The 16,604-nt window shown below is 35.5% G+C and overlaps 2 protein-coding genes across 2 annotated transcripts; both read right to left on the bottom strand.

Moving 5' to 3' along the window:
• Positions 1–1,221: 1,221 nt before the first annotated feature.
• On the bottom strand, positions 1,222–7,892 carry urod (uroporphyrinogen decarboxylase). Its single transcript, XM_033982912.2, has 10 exons — positions 7,728–7,892; positions 6,679–6,791; positions 6,510–6,589; positions 6,342–6,404; positions 5,965–6,162; positions 4,964–5,125; positions 4,338–4,472; positions 3,503–3,603; positions 2,614–2,680; positions 1,222–1,918 (listed from the first exon to the last, which is right to left on the bottom strand). The coding sequence occupies exons 1-10, from the start codon at positions 7,748–7,750 to the stop codon at positions 1,754–1,756; spliced, it is 1,107 nt and encodes a 368-aa protein (XP_033838803.1). The 5' UTR covers positions 7,751–7,892; the 3' UTR covers positions 1,222–1,753.
• Positions 7,893–9,240: 1,348 nt separating this feature from the next.
• On the bottom strand, positions 9,241–16,333 carry lyn (LYN proto-oncogene, Src family tyrosine kinase). Its single transcript, XM_033982838.2, is given in 14 exon segments — positions 9,241–9,448; positions 9,450–9,565; positions 9,826–9,957; positions 11,120–11,273; positions 11,628–11,704; positions 11,777–11,959; positions 12,320–12,472; positions 12,695–12,841; positions 13,114–13,217; positions 13,378–13,476; positions 13,736–13,835; positions 14,183–14,225; positions 14,370–14,506; positions 16,212–16,333. Coding segments are annotated over 13 exon segments (1,527 nt in total). The 5' UTR covers positions 14,502–14,506; positions 16,212–16,333; the 3' UTR covers positions 9,241–9,361.
• Positions 16,334–16,604: the final 271 nt, after the last annotated feature.

Raw genomic sequence — 16,604 nt, 5'->3', positions numbered from 1 at the left:
CAACAACAACCGGATTTGGTGGAATCTGCTTATCGGCCATTCTTAGCTGCCACACACAGAGGGGGAAAAACACAATTTAGGATTAACTGATCTCTAGGCTCTCGTATGTGCATGTACATAATGATTACAGAAATAATGCTGATGAGTACAAGTTTAAGAAAGATTCTGCCTGGAAATGTAGCTTTGAGCACTGACCAATCAACAGCATGCATAAGACAGAGAGGTTAAACTTTAATATTATCTATGGGAAATCAAATCAATGTTATGATCAAGGCACAAAAGCACAATAAGCTTTAACTAGATTAAACAATTGATTGAAATTACTGTTTTTAGACAAATTAATAATTGTTTGTTTGTTGAAAAACATTTGAGGGGGTCGATGTAATCCCTCATTTGTACAGAAGTGATCTGTGGTAGAAGAGGTTTCAAAGGTATCTGGAGTCTGGACAATGATTTTGAAGAGGACAGGAGTACAAAAAGGTTAGTGATTTGATCCCTTCTAACCTCAATTCATATTGATGTTGTGCCTTTGACAAGACGCATGCATAACTTTGCCTGTAAATATGTTAGTGTTTAGTTGTAATCATAGAACTCCAGCCTCATCTTTGTCAGAGTGCCCCAAGGCAGCTATGGTTTCAAATAGCTTTCTGTGATTAAACGTGATTGAGGAGTGAATCAACAATGGACTAAAGTGCTTCAAGAACCTTGTGTGGGTCTCCTCAATCCCCCCTCTTCACACAATAGCCATGATTGGTCAGTTGAGTTTCTTAGTAGATCCAGGTTTTTGATTGGTCATCTCAAGAGCCCCTGACCCTCAGCTGGACCAATCACGTTGTTTATTGACAAGATTCAAACGTGGTGACTAAAACAGCCAAATCCCCTTGAGTAGATTTTAACAATGCAGCCCTAGTTAAAACAACAATGGGTATACAAGTGTTGCTGAGGCAGTGTTAGAGGATTTCACATAAAAAACACCTCCGTACTTTCACTGAATATCATGTACAACTTCAGACAACAGGAAACAACCAGTGTTATTGATTTCAAATACACTAAAAAGCCTATAATTTATCTAAGCAAAGTTTTAAAAGAAGGCTTTTAATTTTAGGTACGCTTTTCTTAAAAAAATAATAATAGTATTTGTCAGCTGCCAAAAATCAAAAGCCTTTGTTTGTAGCTTGCAGATCCATTTCCCGACCATAATCACAAAAGGCTGCTTGAGACAGGAGCTACAAAAGGTTTATTTCCATCTATAATTGAAGTGGTGGATTTGATCTGGAGAGTGCGTTTTTCTCACTTATAATCATCTGTATGGATAGTATTCACTTGTGTTATGGGTGTAATCCGTTTAAAACATATACATTTATCCTATTGTGTCAGATCAGCCACAAGAGGATGAGTCTGAGCATTTGGCATGACAGATTTATTTATAATAGTTTTGGCATAACACATTCATATACTTTATTTTTAGTGCTATTTAAAGCAAATCTGTGGAATAACATGGAATGGATTCATCTCATTAAATATGCATGGTTTATGGTCACTTAGCAAGCATAAAATTATTTTAGTTTTCAGTTATTTTTACTAAATAGTCAAGGTTCAAATCATGTCTAAAATGGTATCGTTCTGAAATGATTATTATAGGAACACACACACAAATAGTGACTTATACGATGCAAAATATGAGATGCTGCGATTGTAACATTATGCCTGACTAATGTGCTAAGCTAAAGTGGTAGAGAAAATTTACTCATCATTAAATCTGTTTGATCATCCGTTTTGAATGCTGATGAACTGCCTCTACAAAAGCACCCACGTTTTCTGGATCCATGTCTGGGTACAGGCCATGACCCAGGTTAGCAATGTAACCTCTGGTGCCAAATCCCTCCAACATGTTCTGAACAGTCTCTGAAATGCGGTCCTAGAAACAAAAAACAAAAAAACAAAAAAAGAGTTATAATAATAGTAATATAGCTACTTTACTACTACTGCCACTACTGCAATGTGTTATGATAAATAGGTCAACACACATCACAATATAATAGACACATTTATTTGTGAATATGTGTTTTCTTCTTTTTGTTACTTTTCCATTTTGATACTTTTGTTATTCTACTGCTGCTATTCTTGTACTTTGCTGTTGAAATGCTAAATTTTTTTCATCATTGTAGGGACAAATAAAATTTCAAATAATAAGAAAAATATGGATAATCTGGGGAACTGAACTAACCAAAATTAAAGCCACTGTACCTGATTTTCACCGTCTTTAACAAAACTAGTTCATTTTAAACTGTGTTGCTAGTATCCCAATTATTCACCGATAAATTTATAAGCACAACTTTCAGAGGCAAGAGCAGAGTTTTGCAGTCATTGTAATGCTAACAACAACTAGCACGCTAGCAGCACACCAGCATTACTCTCTGGTTCACAGACAATAAAAACACTCTCTCATTCAGACCCTAAAAGATACTTTCACAAAACATCTCTACTGGCAAAACCAATTTTACTTCAATACATGAAAAAAACAGAAAAAAGACTGTTTAATCTGTTTAATTGATGCAGGTAATACAACATTCTTCAGCCCTGCTGATAAGATAAGATATGTTGTTGGTTTACCTTTGGAGCGTACAGAGCGCAGGGGTCCATGTTTCCCTGTAGGCTGACCTTCCCTCCTGTGCGCTCCCTGAAAACAAATAATTAACAAAGAGTAACCATTTAACAGGTGGCTTATGTATTTGATGAGCAGAAAAGAACATGTGTTCAGTGATGAGTAATGGTTAACTACAGACCATGGTCAAACAAGCTTCTGCCCATGCAATTCTTTATTACTGGGGGAAAAAAGTGTCCCACCTCTTGTATATAGACTTAATATATTTAGATATGTTGTATTTACTTTTGTTTTATTTATATAAACATCTGAATATATCTGACACATCCTTTCCAATTTTTGCCGTTTTAATTATTTTGAATTGTATAATTTTTTGAGCTCCTGTATCCAAGTAATTTCCCATGTAATTTCCCCATGTAATTTCTCATATAATTTCCCAATAAAGTTTATCCTAGTCTTTGTTTAAAGGGATGTAAGATATCATGGCACTTTCACTGTAACAGTTGTAGCCCTTTCGAGGATAATGAAATACGATCTAAGTTTCATTTTCTTATATTGTATTTAACCCAGAAGAAGAACGTCATAATCAGCGTCTACAAGACTGAAAGGGTATTGCATTTTACATCAGAAATGTATTCCCATGCGAGACAACAAGGATTCAGTCTGGCTAAATGTGGCTTACATCGCCCCCTTTGGCCAAATTCTTTTTTACAACAAAAATGTATATAAAGTTTGATCAAAGGGTTTCCAAATTCCCGAGAAAGCTAATTACTATGCAGTTCAGAAACATGGTGGCTAAATAGTTTTCACTACTATAATGTGAAGTGAAATGAATCATAATTAAATGCATGTAATTTGGTGAACCTCCATCTTAGAACTGTTATAGATAAATGTTACCTTGCTGATCGTGGGTCAATGGTCCAGTCCAGTCCCACCACCTCATAGTGAGACTGGGAGAGATCCTCCAGGCCATAGTGAGCGTCTTTAGCAAACACAATCTGAAACAAAGCAGCAAACTCAAGTCACATTATTTTTACTATTTTTTTTGTTTGTTCCCTGATAACATTTTTTATTTTTTTCATCTGTTGTTTTATTATCCCATTACTGTTACAAGTCAAATATTTTCCTCATAAAAGCAAATATTCTGGACACAAGCCAATTTATTCAGGTTTTACAAATGTTATGAACTATATTTAGCCCCATGGACAACAAAAAGCAATGAAAACTATGAATCCAGTTAGACAATTTGGAATTAGTATGTAATAATCTCAAAATGTACACTGACTATCACGCTGTTAATTATTATTTATGCATATATGTTTACATGTATGTATCTTGTGTCATTGTGCATTTTTATAGATTTTTGAATTATTTATTTTTCCTTTTTCTAAAAGTCAATTGTTTGTTTATGTAGACTTTAATATACAATAGGTTTTCTCCTGTCTCCTCTCCTTCTCCTCCTAATTTCAAATTTAACGTGTACATGTTCAGTCATATTTGGATTGTATCGCTTTCAGCTTTAACCATAAGAGCAATGCTACCTCCTAGTGGTGACAAAATTAACACACATGCAAACAAAACCAGCTAATGATGCCTCTAGAGAGAGCAGTGGAGATCAAGCACCAAGAATAGACTAGAGCTGATACAACACTGAATATAATTATAATATTAACATTACACAATAACAATGCACTGAATTTTAATTGCATGTTTTTTATACGCCCAAACTCACCATGGGAACATCCTGGCCTGTCTCTTTGAGTTTTTCTTTCACTCGTTTGGCGATGTCTCGGAGGTATGGAAGAGAGAAGTCCTTGAATTGAACCGGGCCAAGAATACCTGCGTGGGATTCAAACACCTGCAGAGCCTGTACAAGATGGATGTAGTTATTATTGCAAAGTTTTTAAATACCCTAAATTAAACTTTATTTACAATGAAGAATTATCAGAATGGTTGATCATATCATAACCTAATAAACAAAGATTTATACAGCATCTAATAAGGTTTTGACATGCCAATCAATTAAAGCGATATGGACTAATATATATATATATTTTTAATGGATTAGAAATGCTTCAGTGGGTCGGTAGAGGAATGTCAGGTGGTCTTCAGAATCATAGCTTTAAGACAGAAGAAAAAATACAAAGACAGGTGTCTCAGATTTTTTCTCCTGTTTTTAAATTAGTAAAATAATAATAATAAAAAAAAATCTACCTGAATGTAGTGTATTAAAAATGAAGGTTTATGCCTTTAGCTATACAACAGCTGTGTCTGAACTGAACCGAACCTGAGCACATTTATATATGCATATGTTTGAGTCTAGACACAAATATAGACATAGGTACATTTCTGACTTACCTGTGCCCCTGCTGCCACCTGTCCCAGCAAATACTCCACAATGACATCTGTGAGCATCTTCAGCAGGATGTGGCTCGCCTCTGGGTGTCGGTACAACCAGCGCTTGGCTTTAGAGTGAGTGTTTGAACCTCCACCTTCAATCATGTATGACATCAAGGTCCACTGATGAAATAGTCAACAAGGTGGGTAAAAAAAAAGTCATAAGAAGTCAAGTCAATGTATAAATAAAGAACCATAAAAGAGGAGTGTTGAATGATTCACAAAGCACATGGTTGGCTCACTGTAATTTCTTGCTTACATTTGTCCTGTCAAATACTTTTTCTAATCAACAATTTAATACATGAATGAAATAACAAGAAATTAGACAATTACCGGTAAGTAACTGGGATACCTTCAGGTAATTCTGTTATAACCCCAGGTCTGTGTGTTTGGTGTCATTCCCCTGTCCATGTCACCCATCACTAAAGACACTACTCCAGATAACTAAAGGCTAAAAAGCTGCTAAAATATACTAAATAACTTGCCCAACAATGAAGTTCTTCAGGCATGACTGAAGTTCTTCAACACTTGGCTGAAGTAAATATTTATGATTCATATTAAATAACACTATTAAATTGCATATGTGCTATAAATAATACAGCATATCTATGGGCGGGAAGTAACTATTCTATAAATACTTGATAAACTAAATATACTAGATTTTGGGGTAACTGTGCTTTTTTGAGTAGCTTGTAATTAAGTGAGTATAATTAAATTATAATTAACATTTCAAATCGTAGAACTAGCTCCTATCATCAACAAAAAAAAATACACACATACATATATCTTCAGTAGCTACTGTAGTGCAGCACATGCCAATCAAGTTTTCTATAAAATATTGAAATGCTACTAAAAAGAATATGTTCAGTTATGCAAGCGTACTTTTATTCTACAAATTGTCACCAGTGATTATATCTAATATCATTCTACTGTGTAGTTTCAGTGCACGTATCATAACTCACCGGAGCTCCAGTAAATCCAATGAGTGGCACTTTTCCCTCGATCTTGTGTCTGGTTAGGGTGATGGCCTTAAAGACGTATCCCAGCTCCTTCTCTACATCCACTTTGGGGCATAACCGCTGCAGGTCCTCAGGCTCCTTTAGGGGGTCAGGGAACGTGGGCCCTTTACCTGCAACCATCTGCACGTCCATACCCAAGGCCTGTAAAAAGTGTGAAGAGGTGAACTTTATAGACAAAAAATAAAATGTAGGATACACTGACAGCATATGTATGATTCTGTAATGAGATTTTGAATAGTATGAGGATTGGAGACATGATTTTCATAGAAGAAATATGTTAATAAATAAAAAATAATTGAGAGACCATAGATTACACTGACCTGGGGTACTACTAAAATATCAGAAAAAATTATGGCAGCATCAAATGAGAAACGTCTCAGGGGCTGAAAGTAGATGCACAACACATATCAAATATATCTTTCATACCTAGAAAAGTTCTATAAAATTGTAAAAAAATATATATATATATATTTAGGTTAAATCTTTACCTGTAGAGTAAGCTCACAACAGGCTTCTGGTGAGCGACATGTATCAAAGAAATCTTTTCCAGCTCTGGACTCCCGAAACTCTGTAATATTACAAATAAATCATTAATATTTTTGTGAAACATATATGCTAATGTATAAATGAAGGGCATAGTAACAAGCAAAGTTGCACCTGGGAGGTACCGCCCTGCCTGCCTCATGCACCACACAGGGACATGCTCCGTCTCTTCTCCTCGAGCTGCTCTCAGGAACGTGTCATTCTTAAGCTTGGGGAAGTTTTTGGGGCTGAAAACAGACATGTACTGTTTTAGATACATTTTAGATTTTTTTTTTTTTTACATACATTAGATACATTTGTGAGATTGACATGTGTTCTATTACAAATTGGTGGGGAAAAAGACACTTATCACATAATTCATTTTCCAAAGGGACCATAAACTTGTGCCATTTTGAGCTTAGAGCATAAGATTTTGTCTCACCTCGAAGACATACACCTGCATAGAGCAAACGTAGAATGAGGGTATATAGTAACTCAATGCAAAGAGCGTGATGTAGACACTACTAAACTAAACCAGCCCCAGTGAGCACAGTGATGGAGAGCTTAAAACAGAGATAAGGCCCGACAATGCTCTTATCAAACTCCAGCACAATAACGGTCATTTAAAGGGTGCATGACTGTTCCATACAATCTATCTTTAAAAAAAAAAAAGAGAAAAAAAATTTCATTCATGAGCCTAAACATTTTAACGCAATATCAACATGTTAGCCAATATAAAATGATAATAATGATAATAATGATCAATCAAGCTAAATTAAATGTAAAGGTGCACTGTAACTTTTCTGGTGGGGGGTCCCTCATCATTCCAGTCAAAGCAAAAATCATCCAAAGACGTTTTTGCTTTGACTGGAATGTTTCACAATGTGGCATTAAAGATATCTATCTCCATGGAAACGAGCAGGTGACGCCAAAAGTTACCAAACATGGCTTACCAAAGTTTTCATAATGCTTCAAACACTCATAAGCAGGAGCAAACACATTAAGCAACATACATATAACACAGTGAGACACTACTGCATAAAATCTACTCCCAAATATAATGATAAGACCGTGGATCAGACCTGTACATTAGTTTGAATGAAAGATTTCAGAAAGACAATGTAGTACGACACTATTCACAAGGTACACGAGTACATAACAAGGTATTAAAAGAGAATACTCACAGGATAAGTTCGTCCTTGCTCATTTTAGCAGTAGAGATGAGTCTGAGGAGTTTGTGGGACGTGTCTCTGCTTCAGTGTCGCTAAAATCTGCGCCTCCTCAACTGTCATCTCCACTCGTTTGCACAACACTGCACCCGCTGCAGGGCGCGGCCATTTTAGAAAGTCATGTGACCAGGAAGTAGGCGCCTTTTCTAAATAAGAGTAAAACATTTAGGAGACAACAATGTTTATTGTACTTATTTACAAGTTTGTCTTCTGTTTGTTTGCTTTTTGAGTGATGATCGTTTTATAAAATTTATTTATTTGGAAATATTATTAACAAGCTGCTTTAGCCGTTGTCACAGCCGCAGCTCACACTGAACTCTTAAACACAGATTTAATTCAGAGCTTGGTTTTCACAAAACCTGAACTTCGACTCAGAAATAACGAGTTTTCGCGAAACCTGTTAGCGACAGAATTTGTAAAAGTTTGAGCTTCAGTCTGTGTAAAGTCACAGGGAAAGGGGAGTGAGCCTCGTCATGTGACCAGTTTTTATGACTCTATATCTTTCCACATTTTAGATGTAATTGTACTGTAGCTTATAAATACAGGGGAAAAAGAAAGACCCTTTTGTTCAGTGCATGTAACAGAGCGAAATGAAGGAACTAAACCAGGAGCCTAATAAATTCGCTGTGTGTATGATACACATCGATGCGCACATGAACCAGGAGCAGGAGTGGCTTTTCCCGATGATCAATGGTCCTCATCCGCCATGCAAATACGATGGAATATAAAGTTATCATCCTAGAGAATCTCGGGCTCATAACCTGGCTGTTACTACAATGATCTAAGCACGCAAGAAAAGTCAGACTCAGTGACACAAGGAATCCAGGGATTGAGCGTCACTAACTCAGTTCAGCCACTGATCTCGCTTCCTAGTATAGAGTATTACCCCTCAGAACCATACACTGTACTGTATATGCTCAGATCTGAGGCCCACTTCTTGACAAATCCAAATATGAAGTCTACCTCTTGGCTCACAGTGCACCAAACACACCACCAAACATCACCACCGCTGCCCTCCTGATACAACAGGAACAGAGCAGGAACAGCAAAACTAACAACTACAGAGCTATTACAATAGTTTGTTATTATACTGTATCGTTTCTGCCTCAGCCCATTGAATTCTCATGAATTGGATGTACTTGATTACAAATGTATGCCTATGGTAACTCATGCTTTTATACAGACTAGTTAGGATGCAATTGAGATTAACTTCAAATTGTTAGGGGTGTCATTCTTTATGTAGCATCCAGAGGACGCCCTGCTTTAATTAATTTGAGGTCCATTAAGTAAAAACATTAAGGATTTTGAGCAATAATTTTACCAGGAAGTGTTGAATGCTCATCATGTTAACATCACGCTTATATTTCTCACAATCTATCCATCCATTATATAGCTTTTTTTAACAATCTGTAATAATCATAATCATCAGTATATTGTTTTTTAGTTCCACAATGTCATAAATACCCAGTTACACACTCTCTTACCAAACTACACACATAGGCACACATATTATTCAACAATATAAAACATTCTGTACAAAAATACTAACAATCCAATAAAAAATTAAATGAAAAATGAATTGTCTTTGACTAGGACTGCTCCTGGTACTGTGCTTCTGTGGCGGTGTAAAAGTCATCCAGGATGCTCTGTAAGTAGTCAAAAGTGGGCCTATCCTGTGGTTTGTCTTTTCCAGCAAGACAGCATGATATTGTACAGTTCAGAGGACAGTTTACAGGCTGGGGCATCCGATATCCACGCTTGAATACTTGACATCACCTCCATTTTGGTCATTCCTTAAGAAAAAAATGGACAAAAAACACGTAAGTAACATGTGCAAAAATGTAATGACACATACAATATTGGGGTTTATTGTTTACATCTTTTATTACATTTACAGTAACTGGAAAGCTAATAATAAATGGATTTACATAGAGTTATAATGCTAAATATATACCAAAAATAGTGGAGTAAATTTGCAAGACCAAGTAAGTGCTGAATGTGTTTTTAAGTATATACAGGCTTAAAGCAGTAACAATGTCTGTATTATATTTACCTGGATAGGGCATCTTTCCATAAGTGATAATCTCATAGAGCAGGACCCCAAAGGACCACATGTCGGACTTAATGGTGAATGAACCGTAGTGAATGGCCTCTGGTGCTGTCCACTTTATGGGGAATTTAGCCCCTGGAAGAAAACACAACACAGTTAGAGACATCTGGATTTGTCTCAGATTGAATAAGAAATCAAACTGGTTTCAGCTGCAACAACATTATCCTCTATAGCTGCAGTGTGCATTGTATGATTACAGTTGGCCATTTTTGAAGGTCTTGTTCTTGCATCTACTTGTAAAAAAATTTTGGTTAATCCCTTTTTTTCTCTTTACAATAGGCCAATTTGTAAAGGGTCTGGATAGAGTTATGATTCATATTTGAGATAGTTTGAAATATAGAGCACACAGCAATTTCATTAGGAATTTATTTATTTAGATAGCGTACTCGAAAGGCTCCATGCCCCGCTAGTGTTTCCAATTTTTCTGATAGCACATGTGTTTGAAATTATTATAAATGGAAGTGTAACAAAAAGCATTCTTTACACTTACACATTGACATTTCACAACTATATGTCACTTTCACAGGTGTAAATGGGAATTAGATACTGTCTGTGGTTCAAATCAAATAAAGAACCATGTCAGTGTGTTGGTTTGAGAATAGGTAAGTGAGGACCACAACTGAAAAAATGTATTAAAATTTGTCTTAAAATACTCAATCTACTCGGTCCTCTGTGAACTGAAATGGCCCAATTCCAAAATGTCCCTTGGCGTTCGCTCTGGTGGACTTTTCTTTTCAAACAGTGGACTTAGTTTCCAGACAGTTTGAAAATGTCTGTAGATCTTAATAATTTTACTAGAAATTCGAAAAAGCACATTTTAGATAATTAAGTGTGTCAATATCAGTCTAGTTAATATGTACTTTTCTATATTCACTTTAAAAAAAAATCTGCACATAATGATCTTTAATATTTGTTTTGACTGTAGGAAACATCTTGTATCAGAAATTTTGAAATTCTATGGTATTTTACTAAGTTAGTCTTATAATGTAATTGTAATGAGATTTGTATTTTTAATGTGTATCCACCTCACCAGCAACTGCACATGGAGAATCGCAGTAGCTAAATCTGATACAAATTGTTTCTTTTATAAGATTGTACATGGTCCCAGACATATAAAGAATAAAGAAATGAATAACAGCAGACCAAAGCAAAGAACTGAGTAAATGATTATCTTCCACTTAATAAGGAAGTAAAACAGGCTTGTTAAATACTGCCCAGCCACAATAAAAAATATTACCGTCTCTGGGTGAATATTCGTCATCTTCTATCACCCGTGCCAATCCAAAATCTGCTATTTTACACAGTAGACTTTCTGATACCAGGACGTTCGCCGCTCTCAGGTCTCTGTGGATATAATGCTTCTTTTCTATGTAAGCCATGCCCTCCGCTATCTGAAAAGGCAGAGCAATGTTCATGGGTTTCAACTTCCTGTTATATGTCTCATTTGGGGGACTTCTGATTGAAAAGTTTAGAAAAAGTTTAGAAAAGTTTGGAATTGTTAATTGCTATGGCAGCTGTAACTGTAATTTTTCATTATGCTGGAACTGAAACAAGAATTCAAACTTGTCAATTCAACTGAAATATAATAGATGTCTGAAGAAATAACTATGTTTGACCTTTTGTCCATTGATGGCTGATGCAATGTCTTTCAGTTGCAGCGTCTTACCTCACTCTAATAAAACATGTTTTTTGCCACTATACTCGTCTGTTCTATATGCATAACTGAATTAAATTATTACCATTACCTGTGCTGAGAAATCTATGAGCTTTGGTAACTGTATTTTGCACCCCATATCCGTTTTTAAAAAGTCCAGTAAGCTGCCTAGAAACACAAATTTTACAGTTAGTCAGAAAACATTCAAATGAGTCAACATACAGTTAGTTTATTGCTCACCATTTGCCATAAACTCTGTGATGATATAAATAGGCTGTGTTTTGGTGACCACGGCGTAGAGTCGCACCAGGCGTTCGTGTTGGAGGGTCTTCATCACATTGGCCTCGTCCAAAAAGGCTTGTACTGTCATCGTACCCGGCTTTAGCGTCTTCACTGCCACTTTGGTTGTGTTATTGTAGAAAGCTGAAAGGACCAAAAGTTTGATCATCAGAATATCAATGCCATAATATGATTCAATCTGCTTTTGTACAGTGTAGAGCTTTTGTGAATTTGAAAAGCTGGCTAGAGGCTAAACTGGCATTCTTTTTAAGTTTCATTAATTCAAAAAGAGGAACTACACTCCATAATAGCCTTCTGAAATCCCCTTCAACATATCATGCAAACCCATATATTTCCTTGTAGATAAATAATCGTGGGTGGTTATGGCCCACATAATGCCCCACATGGCAAAATGGCTTGAACTCAAGGCCTATATAAAGTAAGTTGGTTGTACATATTGAATGCCCAGCTAAAACATGTGTCGCATTTAGCCATATTACTCACCCATCCAAACTTCTCCAAACTGCCCAGCTCCGAGCTTCTTCACCATCTTAATGGAATCTTTAGGAATTTCCCATGCATCCTTATCCCAGGGTTTCTGAGCTTTAGGTTTAGCACATGGATTGCCCAGTTTACGACATAGTCCATCAGCTTTCTCTAAAACCACACCATAGTTTATTAAGACATACAATCATGGAACATTTTATTTACAGTTGCACTATGTAACTTTTGGGAGTAACTTTTTGTCTCCATGCATGTAGATGTACTCTTTTGTCTGGAGAAGAAGGTAACGGACGCTCCCTCACAGAGTTACGTAGTGCAGCCTTAAATTATAATAATGATTACAAATTACAATGTTGAAATACAGGGTCTACTCACGTTGATAGTGTTTTATCATTTTGCCAATGTCAGGGAAGGAAATCTTTGGAGAGATGTAGAGACCACCATTGTCCAGTTTCCTGATTTTGTAATGCCTAACAATATCCAAGCCTTTCGGGCCTGCGTCCCGTATAGACAATGAGTAACCTGCAAACAAGAAGAAATAAAAATCTGAATTTTAAAGAGATATTGAGTCAAAAGGGTAAAAATGATCAAAAATATTCACTGCTTAGCAATTATACTATAGATTTTCCTCACATTATACATATACACATATGTATACTATACACTGTTTATTTTAATTGTGATATTTGAGTAATCTAAAAATAAATCCACAATATTTGAAATTGGGATGGTAAAACACATTCTCACTTTTCCACTTCTATGTCGTTAATAATTTCTAAGTACAATTACAATACCTTCTGAAGTCTCACTCTCCCTGATGAGAAAGGCCCCAGGTTTGTTAGCTGGAGCCAGCAGCTGCCTCTCTGCATCTTTTCTTGTGATGCTTCTGAAAAACCACCTGAATAAAAACAATACAGAAATGAAAACTGGTTACTCATTATTAGATTATTATGGTTTGATGCAATATTTTCTATAATGCATTGGCTTTGTATTACTGTAACAACACTTTGATTATTAACATTAACAGAGTAAATTTACGCGTGTATTTTATGTCTTACTCTTCTGTTTCCATTGTGTCTGCTTGTGCCACGTAGTTACAGGGAATAAATCCTTCTCTGTTGGTTTCCAAAGATTTTGCCTTCCACCACTCTCCATGTCTATAACAACAATATGAGAAAAACTTAGACATTTTTTTTTATAATAATAATAATAATAATAATAATATGTATAATGTAATATATATGTTGAGGATTTCCTATGAAACATTGATTTATATTTTTTGAAGATTTCTATGAAACATTGATATTTTGGTGATACAAGCTTGTGTGAACTTTTGACTCCACACTTGAGACTCTGTGTCTTGTGTAACAGTGTGAATGTTCTTAAAGTGAATCAGTCTACATAAGAAACACTCACTCTTCCAGGACGACCAACTTTTCGCCTTTTTTGAATTGTAAGTCATCTGCGTGTGCTCCTGCATAGGCATAAAGACCCACCACGATTTTCCCATTTTGCTCTGAAAGAGAAATGAAATAGAATAAAAAATTGAAAATGTTATTTTTACCGCGTGTACATTCGAAATAAACACTTCTGTGGTTGCGGTGTGCTGATTTTAACAATAGAAGAGAAGTTTGTCCAAAAAAAAAGTAGGGATGGGTTAACGAATTGAATAAGGCACAGTCCCATCACCTAAGACATTCTATTAAAAAAAAACATTATGTGGTAAATATAAATTAAACAAAATCATAACTATAACAACTGACTTTTAACAAAACTTAAACTAAATTGTAACTGGAGGTAAGAATTAAACTAAACTGTAGCTTGTGTGACCTCATAGTAAACGGTCGTGGTCATGTTGTTTACCTTCCATCTTCTGAAACATCTGACCAGGCAACAGGGAGGGATCCTGTAAAATAAACAGCATTTTATTGCTAGTTTTGAGAGGTTTTCACTAATAACAGCCATTGCAATTTTCCTCATTTCAAAATATACCTAAATCCTTGGAGTTAGTATAATATTGCGTATGCTTGCTGTTCTCTTGGCTACTTACTATACATTTTTGTGCAGTGGAGGTGGGGTCTCTGACATAGTGCGGATGATCGGTGGTATGTACAGTAGTCTGCGGGTCTGGCTTATTCTCCACTGTAAAATCGTCACATAGTTTTGACTCCAGACAGCCCATGGTGTCTGCACAGGAGGAAGTGAAAAACATGAAGTATGAAATGTTAACACAACAATAAATATATTGAAACCAACCAAACTCTTAACACCTGTCCAATGATCTATTGCTTCCTCTTATTTACTGTTATCATAATATTAACTTTTAAACTTTAAAAATTTCAATGCAAAATAAAATGCTCAATACTCAATAATAATGGTTTTGATAAGACAATCGTAATTAAATGCAATGTTTTTTATACGACATGATGATATTTTAAACACAAAGAAAGGTACTTTGATTATTATTATTATTATGAATATCATCATCATCATCTTCGTCATGTGATCTTATTATAATAGTTCTTCAAGGCCATTCTAAAACTATTTATGCCATTTCTACAGCACTGAGTATCCTACAGTTCTACAATAAATTCATTGTTATTCAAATTCAATGACTTCTTGGAGTACAGGATTTGGTAAATATTGCAGAATATGCAGTATAAAATCCAATCACTTATTATGCAGTAGTTGTGGGGGTAAAAAATATGGTGATAGGCCAGAGAACCACAGAACAAAAATGTGTGGGACATTTGGCCAGCTGTTGAAGACCAGATTCAAACTTTTAACTCTGAGGTGGGGGACTTCTCTTAGATAATGTGTTGCTTGTATTTTTATCTACACTTGAATGAAGCTGTGTAGGATAATGCCTATTGCTATATTTACACATGACCTAAACTAGTTTCGATTAGGTTTCTCGAAAACGTCAACTGTTACATTCTGTTACACTTTGTACATTTTAATTTCAGCTAACCACAAACCGATATTAAAAAAAGGTTTACCAGCAGGTTAGACATGTATTTCATCTGCGTATATTTTTAGGAGGGCTCTGATGATGGGGTGAGTTTCATTAACTATAATACTTACACATTAACTTCATTTTCAATATTAGGTAATATTTATCTACAACCGTCACAATGTGAATGTTATCTATGTAAGAAGAGGTATTTCCTTCTCCAAGTGGTCACTGAAAAACTGGACGGTCCTGGTTTTATTAGGACTTTCAAGGGTGTTTGGTTATGAATGGGCACCTTATAGACCCAACTTTGTTTGTGTTTACCCAGGATTAACACATTTCAGCAGATAACATCTCAGGTGAAATCGAGGACACAGCCAACCAGTAAAAAGTATGTAGCATCGTGTCATTTAGTCATAGGGGCGTCAAGCCTGGGTCAAATGATTCGAGTTATTTTTTTTTACTGACGGAACCAAACCAAAGAAGCCAACTAAACATTTTACAGCATTCAATTTCACAAGCCACTGAGCAGTTCCTCATGTACTTCCCTGCTTACGCCTGCATCCAGGAATCCAAAGAGTACCAGGAACAGCAAATACTGGATTAAAAGTATAAGGCAATTTTTAAGATTTTAGAGGGATTTATGTGTTGTTGTTTTTTTTTTTGGTTTTTTGGGGTTTTTTTTTATTTACCACAACACATTGAAGAGAGACTGCTGATTGGCTTATTAGTATTTCCTGAAGGTGCCAAAATAACTAATGCTACAACTAATATATTTGGGTCACAACTAAGGAATCCATTACAAAGAAAGCAGATATAAATATTGGGAAGTTTAATGACAATACTTATACTAATATTTATATTTTTCTTGGTTATAAACCTGTAAAAAAACAAAAACAAAAAAAAACTATTTATTTTAATTAATTGTTTTTTTCTTACCTCAAGTCATGTAGCCTACAATATATTCCAGTTTTTTAAAGGTTTCCAGTTTCAGGGCCTTCTGTGAATGAACAGATGTCAGTCTAGCGGTTTGTGCAGCTTGAGCAGCGTGACAAAGACTGGTAAATAGAATGAGGAACTTCACTACACCTAAGGGGATTTTACCATTTTACTCAAACTTCCTGGTACAATTGTCTAAAGGCTATTTGCACGGTCCACTGAACAGTACCCCCCCAGTGGTCTTAGTGAAAAGTGGCTTCTTTTCATATAGATTTTAATAAAAAGCTGTATTTATGTAAGTGTGCTATGAAGTGACATTATAGGCATGTGTAGCAAATGCCTAAATTAATTAAAATATGTTCATTAATCACCGTTATACAAAAACTACTAACA

Source organism: Periophthalmus magnuspinnatus, chromosome 17, assembly GCF_009829125.3.
Source record: "Periophthalmus magnuspinnatus isolate fPerMag1 chromosome 17, fPerMag1.2.pri, whole genome shotgun sequence".
Classification (NCBI taxonomy): domain Eukaryota; kingdom Metazoa; phylum Chordata; class Actinopteri; order Gobiiformes; family Gobiidae; genus Periophthalmus; species Periophthalmus magnuspinnatus.
Note: the sequence above shows the minus strand (reverse complement) of the source record. Positions and strands in the feature narration are given on the sequence as shown.